The 16,168-nt window shown below is 31.1% G+C and overlaps 1 protein-coding gene across 1 annotated transcript; it reads right to left on the bottom strand.

Moving 5' to 3' along the window:
* Positions 1-446: 446 nt before the first annotated feature.
* LOC147386726 (Pectin lyase-like superfamily protein) lies at positions 447-5,223 on the bottom strand. The gene is made up of 3 exons (XM_086422018.1): positions 4,997-5,223; positions 4,645-4,878; positions 447-1,596 (listed from the first exon to the last, which is right to left on the bottom strand). The coding sequence occupies exons 1-3, from the start codon at positions 5,159-5,161 to the stop codon at positions 508-510; spliced, it is 1,488 nt and encodes a 495-aa protein (XP_086278144.1). The 5' UTR covers positions 5,162-5,223; the 3' UTR covers positions 447-507.
* Positions 5,224-16,168: the final 10,945 nt, after the last annotated feature.

Below are 16,168 nucleotides of genomic sequence, written 5' to 3'. Positions count from 1 at the left end.
ATATTTTGGTCATTTTTAAGAAGTCATTCTAGCTTCCAAACACCATTTTAACCCAAAAGTTCTTAGAGTTTGGCTCCCAAACACATATCCTACCCCAGAGTACTTTTCCAACTCCTTCAAAAAGTAATTCAGCTCCAACTCTTTTTTGGACTACTTCCAGCTCAACTATCAATTTTAGTTTATTAGGACTTGTTATAGGATCAGATCAAGACATTGATCTTATTATGTATGTGGGTCGTTAATCGTTTTTTTTTTCAAGTCATCTTCAACATTTTCATGTTTTATGGTTTGGGATTTTGTATTTTGTATTTCTTTATGAGTCGTTTTACATCAACACACGGATCTATAACTATCATTTTACTAAATTTTGACTAGCTATCATTTTTAATGGAAATCAAAATACAATAAGGAAATAAATAATCAACAATCATGCAATCTCATTTTGATGATCTCTCAATCTTTAGTCATAATTGAAAGAATTAAACAAAATACATTAACTTTACTCATTTACATGAAATGATTTGTCTCTCCCATCATGTTTTCCTGATCAACAACCATCGAAACCACCCCATCAACCCCCTTATCGCTCTCGACAGTCACCACATTGTTCGTAATATCAGTCACAGCATGTATAGGGAAACTCGATCCCCCCCGAACATAAAATGAATATTGTACATGATTCACCTTTTTAGGGAAGATCAATATCGATGAGAAATCAAGAACCCACTTAGTCCCATTTCCCCCAACCGACAATTTTCCAATTGTAGACTTCAACCCCATCCCATTCGCATTGTTTCGATCAATCACCACTTGATCAATATTATTAAATTCCCCTTCTAATTTCACGATGGGGACCATATTTTTTGGATCACCAGAAAACATATTATCCACAATATTTAATCCCGAAATCCGCCCTTTAATCGACTTTAGGACGACATTACCACCCCCTAAGAAGAACCCATTAGTTACATGAACTTGAACTGGATCTTCCAGCACGATAGCATTGTAGTCCAAGTAACAATTATCAATCCTAGTTTGTGAAAGTCCAGGTAATTTAACTAAAATTCCAATTCCACCCCAATATGTTGCCTTGTTGTAACAATGTACCCCAGTGATTATGTTAGCCTGACCGCGCACGACAACACCAACGGCCGCAGAGAAGATGGCAATGTCGGTGATTGCATTATCATTGCTAGCAAGATCGATGGCAGTTCCCGAAAAATATCTTTCGTTTTTATCGCCACCAATTGTTATGTTTTGTCCAAGAAAGGAACTTGAGATATAGGTCTCATGACCCCTTTGTACTAAGATCCCTTCTGTAGTGAAGTGGGTGATGTAGCAATTGTTGATTCTGATTCGAGCAGAATCTATAATGAATATTCCACCACCGCGGAAGCCTGAATCGAGGAGGAGATCGCGAAAGGTGATGTCTTCGTAGTAGATTCCGACATTATCGGCTACTTTAGTATAGGAAAAATTCTTTGTTTGCATTATTATGTCTGTTTTCTTCATTTTTTGAGAATTGGGTGCCCATAGTTCGATTAGGTGACGATTAGGTGGGAAAGTCTGGGATGCTCGTAAAGTTCCTCCTTGCATCTGAACAAAAACATCACAATATTTACAAAATGTTATTGGATTACCTTAAGATTTATAAAACCCTATAAAGCATAAACTTTCTCACATTACTTGATCAAATTCTATTCGATCGAGACATGATTGATTTGAATCTGATCTGATAAGATTAGCGCTGTAAGTGGATTGGATCAGATCCAAATTTGATTCGATAACTTTGGATCTTTATTGAGGATTTGGGTTCCGATAAGAACTGATGTCATAACCTATCAAACTTTCTCACATTACTTTTCTTACATTTTATCGGATCAGCTATTGTCAAATCGGGGGATGTCGATATGATATGTTACCAGATCGAAAAATTCTCAATTCATTTCCTAAGTTATAATAATGGATCGGATTTTGGGTAGTGATCCAATCCCGATCCATTGATTAGATGACCTTATGAATGGGCCCACTCCTACCAAGATTGGTGGTTTCCACATGTTGAATTTTTCAGACATTTTATTAGCAGGTCAATGTCATACGGTTAGAAATTAAATCACCAGCCCTAATATTTTTCTTTGGGAAAATTACTTAAAGGACCCTGTGAGAGGGGGTTTTTTTTTTTTTCCTAAATAATCCCTAAGTTTTGGATGGTCTCTTAATAGTTTATTTAGTAAATTTTTATTTTCTTAACAGTTCCTGGACCTTATCTCCCACATTTCTCATGATCGAATGCCCTAATCTTTCGAATTCATCGTTTTCATAAATTTAATAAAAAAAATTAGATTTTTGACATCTTAATCAAGTTTTAGAGACCCCATTCCGTCAAAAAGAATTTAAAAAGGAAGAAAATTTTATTTTCAAGAGAGGTTTTAAACATTTTGAAGATGTATGTAAAAAATTACAATTTTTTTCTTAAATTTTGGATGAAATTCGATCAAGAATGGTTCTTTTGATTTGAAATAATCTAAACAAGTCATTAGTTTATCTTTTCATGTATTTTAGTTGAAAATGAGTGGATTTTACTAATGTCGAGTTCACCATTTTATTTATCGTTGATTTTGAGAATAAGTAAAAAATAGTGAACTCGACAATAAATAGTGGTGAGTTTGACAATAAAAATTGTGAACTCAACAATAAATAAAAAAAGTGGTGAGTTCGACAATAAATAAAAGATTTTGTGAATGTGTGCCCTTAGGACACACATTAAAGTGCAATAACTACACTTTGAAAATTAGATTTTGTATTGAAAATACCCTTAAAAATCATTTTTTACCCAAAAACCCTCGATTTCTAATTTTCAAAGTGTATTTGTTGCACTTTAACGTGTGCCCAACACACATTAACCAGATCCATAAATAAAAAAGTAGTGAACTCAACTTAACTAAAAAAGCGGTGAGCCTAACAATAAAATAAAAGTGGTGATTTCAACAATAAATGAAAAAGCGATGGGCTCACCAATAATTAGGGACCATTATGAAATAAAAATTTACTAAATATCATATCTAGCCATTGTTCAGAACTTGGGATTATTTAAAAATAAATCTCTCCATCAAGGTCATTATAAGTAATTTCTCATTTTTTCTTTTCAGGATAAAAAAAATATATACAAGCATTTTTTTTAAATGAAAATTTTCGTAAATGCATCAAAAAAAAATTCCAACTCTTATAATTTTAAAATAATGAGATGCCCCTTGACCTTGGTCTTCTCTCGTAGACTAATGAAAACTACCTCACTGTTCTCATCATCATAGCTAAGGGTAGATGATGACGAGATATAACAAGAAAAACCAAAAGTTTATGAGACATTTTAAATTTGAGTCATGCCTGCCTTGGACATTGGGTCAAGCAATGAGTTGACCTAGTAGTACACAAAAAACCATAGATTTATTTTTTTAAGATCCAAATTAGAAAATCAACGGTTCCTGTGCACTGTCCGGTCAACTCATGTTGGACCAAGAGTCCAACTTTAATTTTTTTCTTTAAGAGAAGATTGAGGTAAAAACATGATAATCTGAAATATTAAAAAAAAAAAAAAAAAACTACGTGTCATGTAGTGAGAGAGGGATCCCAAAACTTTGAAGCAGAGGAGCGCTTCAAAGTGTCATGTAAAGGTTAAAAGTAATAAAAGAGGTTTTAAAGTGGTCAAAAAGCTTCATATTTCCAAGTATGAATGCACAGTAAACAAGAACCTAATTAGTGCTAATGTGCGCTGGTGTTAATGCTTCCCAGCCCTATTTACTAACATGCGCTGACACTATTGCTAACCAACCAAAATGAAGGAAAGAAATTTCGACATGGAAGAAAATCATCAACATAGATGTGATTACATCTCATCCGTTCATTAGGTGTCTATTGTCTAACGTTTGATAAGAGTGAGTGGTGTCAATTTGTTCACTGGTGGATTAACCTAATTCAACCTGCCTGAAAAATAGTCTTGGGTAAAAAAAAATTTAACTTATTATCGATTGTGTTTGGCCTAACATGTCTATTCCTTTTTTTTTTTTACTAATCGAGTGTCTGGGTTAGTTTGCACGCATCATGACTAATATCGGAGAGAATTATCACAGCAACCCACCGTCATGGTCCCCCAGTTAAATCATGAGAAAAATTTAAGAAGAAAATCGAACCTGTGACGTGCGCCTAACCTATACTTTACATGCTCGTCCTTACTACTTAGACAACTTATGAATAGGTAACATGTCTATTTCAATACAACCCAATTGGGAGTGACCACGTGATTGTATCTCATATCACACATCTTAACAGAAAAATGTGCAGGAGTCATGGATATTTTTTTTACTTGTATCTCGATGAAAATATCTATGTTGCTTACACACTTTCACATTAGTAATATGAATTCTTCAGTCACTTACATACGGACGTTCGGACACAGTTAAAGTGCAATAAATACACTTGGGAAAGTGCTCTTTGTGTCTAAAACATTTTTATTATTTATCAAAATGCCCTGATATCCTTATTCCCACCTCTTTAGGATTGACCTATTAGGGCCCAAGTCAAGTCAAGTCAAACCATAGTACGCTCCTAGTAAACTCTCTAGAGAGAGAGAGAGAGAAAGAGAGTTACCAACAGATTGCCTCCACCAGAAGCAGGAAAGCGTAGAGGCTGAGAAATTTTATAATTCCCACCTTCCAAATCAATAAGGACACCACCCAAATCATTAACCCCAGGAAGCAAAACCAAACCACTTTGCACCTTAAATGCATCATTCAAAACTTTCAAGAAAGCATCAGTACTGTCGTTCTCCCCACTTGGATCACCACCATATTCTATTGGATTAAACACTCTCCGGATCGGATCCTGTATAATTAACATTCAAATTAACACATTTATTAATTATTCAACAATTTTTGTTTTTTTTTTTGTTTTTAAATAAAAAAAATTAAAAAAAATTCATACAAAATTATATGTAACTCACCTTCATCTCTCCAATATCAACTGTGGGTTGTGTTGATCGAATGGCTGACGTTTCTAGAAACCTTTTTTGGTAATCTTCTAGAGTGGGTCGAGGTGGGAATGAAGAAGAAGCTTCGAGAGACAAGAACAACAGAAGGAGACATTGTGATACTACAATGAGTCTCATTGTTATTTGCTTTGTTTTGATTTTTAATGGAGAGGTGAGCCTTTTAAATGAGAATAGGTGAAGTGAGGAGATGCTTTAAATAGAAAGGACAGAGAGAGAGAGAGAGAGAGACTTTATTATTACTGTTATTTTGTTAAGGTGATTTAAAGAGGCCCCTACAAGTTTTGATCAATGTTAGAGATGACCCCAATAATTTTCAAACTGAGGACATCCACCCTTGACTTAGTTATTCTCTTAGAGACAAACAGTGATTTAAAGAGGCCCCTACAAGTTTTGATCAATGTTAGAGATGACCCCAATAATTTTCAAACTGAGGACATCCACCCTTGACTTAGTTATTCTCTTAGAGACAAACATAAATGACTTAAATAACCTCATTTTCAACATTTGGCTATCCAAAACACTTTGTTTTCTTTCCCAAACTAGTACTTACTTTTTAATGTTAAGATTAATTCTGTCTTCTTCAACATTCAAACCTCGTTAATAATATAAGATTTTTGGAGAAGTAAAAGATGGATTTTCCTAAAATTAGTAGTCTTCAATCTCTTGGATAAAGTCTTTCTCTAACCTTCAATCGTTTTCAACCTACAATCTTTATAAAGAGAGAATTATTGGGTAAGTAAAAGACAATGATTGATTTTTATAGAAAAATTAAGGATTTTCTATAAGAGATTAAGACAAGGTAAAAACCGATGAATTGAAAATAAGCATGAGTAAGAGGTTAAAAATAATTTTTCATTAAAGTATAAGAGTTTAAAAATAAGATTTTTGGGAGAAAAACTAAGGAGTTTTAGGCTTTTGATTATAAGTTGAAGGGTATTTAGGTCATTTTATAAGTCTCATTTAAGTCACGGAGATGGGGATATGCCATTATTAATTTTAAAATAAATAGGTATCTCTCATGCTATCAAAAAACATGGAGGGGTAATTATAAATTTATTTAATCTATCTTTCGTTACCTATTTTTGAGAGAGGACAGCCAAATTTGAAATCGTTGGAGTTTTTTTTGTTGCGAAGACTTCGCATAAAAGGAGTTAGGCGAAGACTTCACATGATAACCACATCAACAGAAGAGGGTATTTAAAGTCGTTTGAGCGTTGAAGTTGACTTGATAATTATGGATTACACTTCGTATAACTCTTTCTATGCAAAATCTACCCCATCAAACTCGGATTTTCTTTGAAAGACAAGTGAATTTTTTGCTCACACTCGAGTAACCGTTTGACATATGACGTTGGTGACATAAGCAATAAGAGAATAATTTCTCTCTTATACTTGTGGTGAAAAAATGATTTTTTTTATTAGATCACCTTATGGCATTCAAAAACATAATCCAACATCACAGTGTTGTAGATGATGAAATTTTATGAATTCTTTTTTAAAAGTACAAAAATATATATATTATTTTTTATTATTGAATTTTAATTTTATATTTTTATGTTAACGTTCCATTTTTAAAATCTTGTATCGAGCTCGAAAATCTTTTTTGTAATTTTTTTACCATAAGTTTATTCATTAAATCTAGAAGGGAGTGGCGTTTGATTGACAATATGATAATCTATGTGGGCCACATGATTTATTTTATTATTATTTTTTAATTTAAAATTTTAAAATTAAAATTTGTGGGCAGAAGATGTGCGGGCAGGAGAGAGAAATTTTCTCTCAATTACTTACGTCATCTGCGTCATATGTTAAACGGATGGTGGGCCGAAAGACAGTTGAAATTAAAGACTGACTTTTACGTTACTATGGCCTGTGACACTTATAGTGTACAGCCGCGTTGGATAATTTAATGTCCAACTTGAAAAGGGAATACTTGTCACGGATCTGAAACCTGTTCTTTTTAGGCTATCTAGACATACTTCCATGTGTTTTGAAGCTGATTACATGCATCCTTGACTTAGGTCCTCTCTCGTACATCAGTGAAATATGACTTAACTGGCAATCTATATCAGAGGTGGCAACGGATCGGTGCGATACCAGATTAGTACCACTCAATTTTTTTTAAACATGTATTCAATCCGATCAGATTAATGAATATGTGAACCCAATTTGATCTATTTCATTTCATCTTTAATTTGAATCTGATCCCATCTCATCGAAACACATGACTTTTTTTCAAATTATCAATACTCAAAATATTAAAAATATATAAAATCATATAAAATTAACTTTTCAACTACAAAGATAGAGGAAAACAAAAAGGACTTAAAATATTTTATCTATATGTATTTATATAAAATTAAGAATATTAAAATATGTTCAGATCGGTTTTTTTTTTTTCGAAACAGATTGGGGACATTCGATTTGAAAATTGTATTGGGTCTAAGTTTTTAATCTGAAAATCCAATTTTACATTAGATACATTTCGATTCGAACCAGTTTGGACATTAGATACATTTCGGATTATTGCCGGTCCTAATCTACATAATCAATTATGAGAGTTACTATTGGCACCCCAACATTTATTAATTACACCCCAAGTTCTTAAATTATTTATCACACCCCAATTAAAGATTAAAACACACTCTTTAAGCATTACATATATTTTGCTCAAATTATAATCTCCAGATTACAAAATATTATAATACTCTGTTCAAACAATTTTAGTAGTTGTTTATAGCTATGATTAAGCTCATATAAAATACTAAATCCAAAATGTAGAAATCTAGCAACAAAACATAAAAAGTGAGAGAGCTTCTATTGGCACCAAAACTTTTACTTATTCTCAACCATTATTTATTTGTTTTATTTTCAATTGAGGTGTAATAAATAAAAGTTGGAGTGCCAATATAATCACTCTAAATTATTCCTAATTCATTCAACTTTATTTTCAATATGGTCTTAACCCCCTGCAAAAAAAACTCTTAATTTTTCTATAAAAAAATTCATCATACTTATCCAAAATCCTATCTTATATTGAGGTATGAATGTTGAAATAGGTACAAGCGAGGTTTGAAGGTTGAAATAGATACAATCTTAAGGTCGAAGATGAGCTAAAGTCATTTTGTATTAATCTACCAAGGAAATCTAATGTCAAGTGGTATGTGTAAATGCATATTTATTACAAAAATTAGGATTTATGCATGATTAAAAAATTTTACATTTTAAATTTTCAAATAGATGTTCTGATTTTATATCACATTTGTCATTTAGTATATTATAAAGGTATTTTATAATTTAAAATATTAATTAAGATGACTTTGTAGATGACATAATAAAATAGAATATTATAAAATTTTAAAAAATTAAAAATAACTAACATGGTTATAGGGGTCATGAGATCATAAATATATTATTTATTTATTTATTTATAAAAAATGAAAATGACCTTGATAATAATATGGTTAAATGTAAAAAATGGGGCATTTTGGTAATCCAATTTTTTTTATATGTCAACAAACACCTATTCTTCATTTCATCAGTTTCAAATATAGAGGGGCGTGACAAATATTCACCAAAATGTGGAAGGATGTGTCTACATTACCCTTAATTTTTGCAATAAGAGTAGAGAGCTACTATTGGCACTCCAACTTTTACTAATTACACTCTAATTAAAAATAACAAAAATAAGTGAATGAATGAGAATAAGTAAAAGTTGGGTGCCAATAGAAACTCTCTTTTTTCTTTTTCTTTTAAATATATATATATTTTTGGGGTGGGGGGTGAGTCCATTTTGTGCACTGAATATGACGAAATTTTAATTTCAGTTCACTATTCATTTTAATTCCGAAAACATGCATTAGTCATTTTTAAAACATACCAATTCGTGAGTTCGTCACTTTTAATATCTATAAATACGTAGATATACCAATAATTCATTGATTATAAATGTGATGAATTCACTTGAAATGCATGTTTTGAGAATTAAAATGAATAATATATCAAAATCAGAATTTAGACATAAGTTGTGCACATGTGGGGGAAAATCCTTTCTTTTTTTGTGGGGGTGGGGTTAGGATTTTATATGAGCCTAATCATAATTGTAAACAAACATTGAAATTGCTTGAATGAGTATCATAATTTTTTGGTAACGTTGAGAATAAAATTTTAACCAAAATTTGCAGTATTTAAAGGGTGTGTTTTAATATTTAACTGAGGTGTATTAAACAATTTAAGAAATTGGAGTGGAATAAGTAAAAGTTAGGGTGCAAATAGTAGTTCTCTTAAAAAATCTTATTTGGAAAATATTTGTGGTTTGAGGCTCTCCATCAAGAGGACAGCTTCGATTTGAGGATGTTTAGAGAATAGTATACCAAATTACCAATAGGCCAAACCACCAATCACATCATAGCCTAAAAAGCGTACACTGGACTGGACAATTTTGTGTCCAGCTAAGGATGTAGTACAAGGTGAAAAGAGATTCGAGGTTTGGTAAACAATTGAGTCTTGTTCATCTTTGTCGTGTGTTTTTTTTTCATAAAAGGAAATCTATGTTACTGTTCACCCGTGTTATTCTCTGACAAGTCAATTTTCAGCCAACTATTAATTAGTCTGTCAATGAATTGGATTAAACCCAAAATTCGATCCATTTTTATATGATAACTTCGGGTTTAGATCGATGTTTTCGATTCGATAAGATATCGTGTTAGATCGGATGTGGATCAACTCCCGATTTGATAATATGTTAAAAAATATATAAATTATATTATATGTTTTAAGGGTGTCAATGGGTCGATTTCTAAGAGAGTTAGAATCATAACTATTATATTTTTTCGATTTCAGATTGGTTTTAAAATAAGTGGAATTGAAACCACAAAAAATCATATGTACCCATTGATTCCGATTCTTAAGAATCGAATGAGAAAAAATAATTTTAAAATTATTATAAAAAATTCCTTCTAAACAATAATATATTATCTACAAAGAGTCGTGATAATCAAATTACCCCACATGGCAAATTTAATCTACTACCTAACGTGACAAGTTTGGGAACCATAGAGCTGCACTCCTCGGGAACACAATTCCCTCGAGATACACTTTTGTTTAGGGAAGTGCAATCGTATATCCCAAGAATTGCATATCTACAATTTCGAACTTGTCACGTCATAGTCGATTGAGTTTGCCACATGGGATAGTCTGATTATCATCATTCATCTACAAAGTATCAAGTTAATTATAATTTTTTCCACTAAAAATATGATTTAATGACTTTTTTTTCAAAAATTGAAAATCATATTATTTATAAGTAATACATTTTAAGAAGAGATAAGACATTTCAAGCTCCAATATTTAGTTTATATGAAAAATTGAAGTATTTGATATACTATATATCTTAATTTTAAAATATAGGAAAATCTTAAATTATGTATAATGCAAAAAATAAATCGATTTGAGTACTCAAAGGTATATGCTGGATAGAACCTAATGGCTCCAATTCCTATCAGTTAGGTTCCATATTAGACCCGACCCTAATCGATTCACATAAAAAGGGAACTGGAACTGGGGTTTTCGATTTCGGACATGGGTAAATGAGTACCCATTAACATCTCTAATATATTTGTTGAAATATATGCAGTTTATTTAGCTTAGGTGGGTTTTGTAGATGTCGAGACTGCGGACATTTTTCCCTTCTACGTCGGTCGTCAAAAACGGACCGTTCGTAGTAAATCTGGAGTTGAAGATCAGTTAAAAAAACAAAAATATTTCGTTAATTATCGCGGGTTTTGTTTATTTATATAAACTTTGGGACAAAATTAGTATTTCGCCTATTGTTTCGATTGACGATAACTTAACCATCCGGACTCCAAAAGTGATAAATGAATACTCTATTTTGTCTAATTTTTCGTTCTGAATCTAATGGTGTTATCAATTTCTACAAATTATTTCTCTAACAAAAATTTACATTTTTGGCATAAGATGACCCCTAAAATTGACGTCATTTTCGTTTTTGACGATAATTTGACTTTCTGTGCTCCAAAAATGATAAATAAATATTTCATATTTAATAATTTTTTATTACCAATTCAATGGTATAATCAAATTTTAATAATTCTTGTTCTAGCAAAAAGTCACTATTTTAATCTAGTCCGACTCGATAATCGAGGATTTTGTAACTTTTAAGTTCGGATTCGCATTTGAACGTGCTTACAGGCTAAAGTATGTTTTTCAATCATTTTGAATCCAATGGTAAGGTTGGATTTCATTAAAAATGATAAGAAACATCATAAAATTTATCCCTAAGTCCCACTTTCAAGATTTTCTCAAAATTTCACTATTTATTTTTTTCTCAAGATACGAATTGAAAACATGGGATTTTACACAATTGGTCAAACATAACCCGGTGAAATGTCCTACCCACGTATAATTTGTTATAAAATACAATTAAACACATCAAATATGCAGGTTCTTGTGTGAATTTGAAACAACAAAAAGAATTCTATATTTTGGAAATAGATAACAAATTTCTGATAAAATCCTAAACGCAATTTTCACAATCTACGATTACTAATAGAAATTGAGAGTTCCTTACTATTATCTGTGAAATGGGATCGAAGCACGTGCATAAAAATTGAGATTTTTGATGTGAAAATCGAGGTGAATCATATGTTGAGGTAGCTGATTTTTTAATTTGACCTGGTGGTTTTGAAGATTTCGATGTCGTCATCCTTTCTCCCTTCTATGATGGAAAATAATTCGGCCCAAAATGGATGAAATCCAAGGGTATAATCGAAACTCTCGTACCACGTACGACTGATTTTTGACGATACGAGATGAAATAGAAGAAAAAATAAAAGAAAATTGGGTGGGTTTTGTAGAGAATGACGCTACAGACGTTTTTCTTTTCTACGTCGGAGGTCGACGACTGATCGTTCGCGACAAATCTGAGTTAGAAAGTCGAAAAAAATGATTTAAAAAAAAAAGTCGTTGGTTTTTGGACGTTTTAAAATAATGGTGAATAATAAATTCATTTAAAAAATTATTTATATAAATTTTTGGAACAAAATCGGTATTTTACCTATTGTATCATTTGACGATAACTTGACTGTCTAGACTCCAAAAGTGGTGAATGAGTACTTTATTTTCTATAATTTTTCATTACAGATCTAATAGTATGATCAAATTCTGCAAATTAAGTCTATAACAAAAAATTATTTTTTTGTCCCGATGGGACCTTAAAATAGACATCGTTTTCGTTTTTTTTTACTATAATTCGATTTTTTAGGCTCCGAAAATGACAAGTAAATAATATATTTTATATAATTTTTTGTTATGAACCTAACGGTGTGATCGAAGTTTAAAAATTCTTACTATAGAAAAAAAATCATTATTTTGGTCCGACGCGAAAATCGATGATTTTGTAACTTTTCTGTTCAGACTCGCGTTTAAGAGTGTTTACACATTAAAGTATATTTTTCCATCATTTTGAATCTAATGGTGAGGTCAGATTTCATTAACAATGATCAGAAACATCATAAAGTTTTATCCTAATTCTCACTTTTAAGATTTTCTCGAACTTTCACTATTTGTTTTGTTTTATTTTTTTTTTCGATATATGAATACAAACTCAGGGTTTTACATGGATTTTTATTAATAACTTATTCTTTTCTTCTATTACTAGTCACTTGTAATACATACAAATTTTTTTCACCAAAATTAATAATTGTACTTTGAATGGAAAAAATATCATTTTATGATAACTTGTAAAATATGATTGAAAACATCAATTGTATGTCTCCTCGTTATTGATACTTAATCAAAATTAATAAAAAAATTAGTCAAAATAATTTTATAAATTTATATTATTTTACTATATTTTAAATGTGTCACCATTCATATTAGTTAAAATTTTAAAATATTATAACAATCAATTTACCAAGAATAACAGATAGCATAACGCCTCATCAATAAAAAAATACGTTAAGGTTGTTTATTTGTTATTCAATTTATGTTGATATCCTAGGGTCTATTAGTTACAAAAATCAGCTTCTAGAAGAAGTAGAAGTTTAGAGCCTAGAAAGTCACATCCAACAGAAGCTTGTTCATTACAAAAACACATAAGTAAAAATTAATGTTCATTTGATAGTTTTTTATTGTTGAATTATGGTAAAATGACCATAATACCCTTAATGTTGATAATGTATCTAGAATGCAAAAAATGACTAGAATACCTTAATAAATATATATATATATATATATATATATTTATTTATTTATTTATTATATATAATTTATATTAAAAAAATTATAAAAATAATTTTTTTAATTTAAATAAATTTATTAATTTTATAATTCTATCGAAATTTCAATAGCATCTCCTCTTAAAAATGGACATATAAAATTTTTCTAATAAAGAAAATACCTGCATAATACACAATCCAACATCCACATAAAAATAAATGGTGTTTTGATAATAAAATAGTGATGATGAATTGTTTTTGGTCTTTGTAGTAAGGTGAAGGGTACTTTTGAAAGATGAAGGGTATTTTAAAAAAAATGAAGGATATTTTAGTAATTTCCTTTCATTTTAAGATTAAGTTGATTAAAGATGAAAGGTATTTTGGTAATTTTCTTTTATTTTTTAATATTAAGTTTGATTATAAATTTGATTAAAGATGAAAGGTATTTTGACAAAGATGAAGAATATTTTGGAAGATGAAGGGTATTTTGATAGTCTTCTTTTTGAAAATTTGATTAAAGATGAAGGGTATTTTGATAATCTCCTTTCATTTTTAAGGTTAAGTTTAGTTGAAAATTTGATTAAAGATGATGGGTATTTTGGTAACTGCATTTGAGTCGTTTTACGTTTTTGACTTCTCGCAAAAACCATTTGAAGAAGCCTCTCTTGGGTGATTTTTATTAGGAACTACTTTTGGACTTCAATTAAAATTCGTGGGAGCAAAAAAAGTTCAAACCAACATCATTCATATGACTTTTTGACTCTTGAAGTTCAAACGAACAGGCCCTTACATTTTATTCTAATCCTTATTAATTATTAATTCAAGTTATCAATTTTTTAAAAATCACAATGGTCATATCTTTTTTTAATTTTTTCTTAACTTTTTTCAAAAATAAATCGACCTATTTATTTCAAGAATAAATCGATGATGTGCATCCATATGAAAATATTATTTTTAGGTTATTTAGTTTGGGGACAGTTAGAGGGACGTGCTGAAAACCAGCTAAAAAACAGACGCTTGAGGGACGTTAGATCTATGAAAACGGATGATGTAGATTGTGCAAAACGTCCAATCCAACTAAAGAAACTCTGTTTCTTTTATTTACAAAAAACTCCCTCCTCTTTTGTGCTATAGAGTATTAGTCCACATTGTAATCCATCTCTCTTCTCTATTCATCTTCGTCTCGACAGAACGACTGAAAAACCCAGATCTGCACGTTTTCCTTTGAACCCTTTACCGATTGGAAACCTAAGAGAAGAAGTATCACACACACACACACACACACACACACACACACACACACACACACACACACACACACTCTCTCTCTCTCTCTCTCTCGATTGACGACTTCAAAGAACTTGAACTCTCTCGATCGATCGACCTCAATCTCTCTCTCGTTCAGTCGACGGCTTCAAATCCTTGCTGAAGCTTTGGCCAATCTCTCTATCTTCTACCACGATGGTCGTCTTCTATCCCCAAAAATACAGGTCTCTCTTTCTCTCTCTCTCTCTGAAAATAGAGAAAAATTACTTATGAAAATGGACTGAATCCAATGAGAAACTAAAAATCAAGCTGAATTTTTTGTATGCAAAACATTAGAAGGTAATCCAACGATGTAGTCATTGAACCCAAAAGAATGATACATGAGATGGGTCATTGGAACTTATTTTCTTTGAACAAAGTATGAGATGTGGGCTTCCTTGGATTCTATTGTCATTTTATTTGTACTCGAAAACATGATGGTATTTGTTGTTTAATTGCATTATTATAGTATATGTGATCACCAAGGATGTATTGTACACCTAGAAAGTATCACACACTTATAAATACACAAATTGGGTGGAGTCTCTCTTCCTAGCTCTGTGATTCAAGTCGAAATCAATGGGACTTCTGCAATTTTGGGATATTAGTATAAGTAATTTTAACCCGTATACGGTGAAATCAAATAGGCATGAAAGCATGAAGGTTTTTTGTTGTTGGATTTAATTGAATTATTGAGAAGCAAATACACACTCAAAGGAAGCAAATTTGATCTCATTTCTTCACGTGTCCATGATTAGGAAGCATTATATACATGTATTTGTCTCCTTCATTAGGAACTATAATATACATATATTTGTATAATTGAGTTTATTATACAATCAGTTCAATGACTACAACAACAATCTGTACATGTTAGATATATAGAAAAAAGGAGCCTTAATCCCTGGAACATATATAGTACGTTGGCTATAGCTGTTTGTGTTACCTAGCAACAACTTTCTCCTTAGCCGCTTGAATGAGAAACACTCTTAGGTTTACTTCTTGTGCCTGTTGGAAAATCTTTGAATTAATAAAGCTTCTAAAGTCACACTAGTAAGGTTTGAGTTCCGATCCTCTTCGGCTATGTGCACGAATATACTTGTGATTTTGATAATTTTCTTGTTATTGGTTTAACTGATCTGAATTTATTATTACTTCACAAAGAATTACAATTCTCATATGGATATATATCTCTGATGCATATGGTGTGTGTCTAACAAATCAGAGGTGGTTGTATAATGGTTAATCTTCCATTGATGAATCCTTTTTGATCATTCTTTTATATAAGAACTCCTAAAATTTTGTGAAATCACTCACAATTGATTTTGTTAGGCTTGCTATCAAAATGAGCAAGTTTTATGTTGTCTTTGTAGGTAGAAAGACCGGTATATTTTTCACCTGGGAAGAATGTCACCAGTACATGGATAGATATCCGTCAGCTTGGTACAAATCGTTTTCATCGTACGAAGAAGCCACAAGGTACTTTATCAAAGATAGCCGTAATCGTGACATAGTTGAAGAATAATTCCATGAAGTAGAGGATCAATTCCATGATTTGAAGCAAGAATTCGATAAAGTGGAA

The sequence above is a fragment of the Akebia trifoliata genome, chromosome 14 (assembly GCF_017979445.1).
Source record: "Akebia trifoliata isolate Shusen 1 chromosome 14, ASM1797944v1, whole genome shotgun sequence".
Classification (NCBI taxonomy): domain Eukaryota; kingdom Viridiplantae; phylum Streptophyta; class Magnoliopsida; order Ranunculales; family Lardizabalaceae; genus Akebia; species Akebia trifoliata.
The sequence above is the reverse complement of the archived record's forward strand: the minus strand, read 5'-3'. Positions and strand labels throughout refer to the sequence as shown.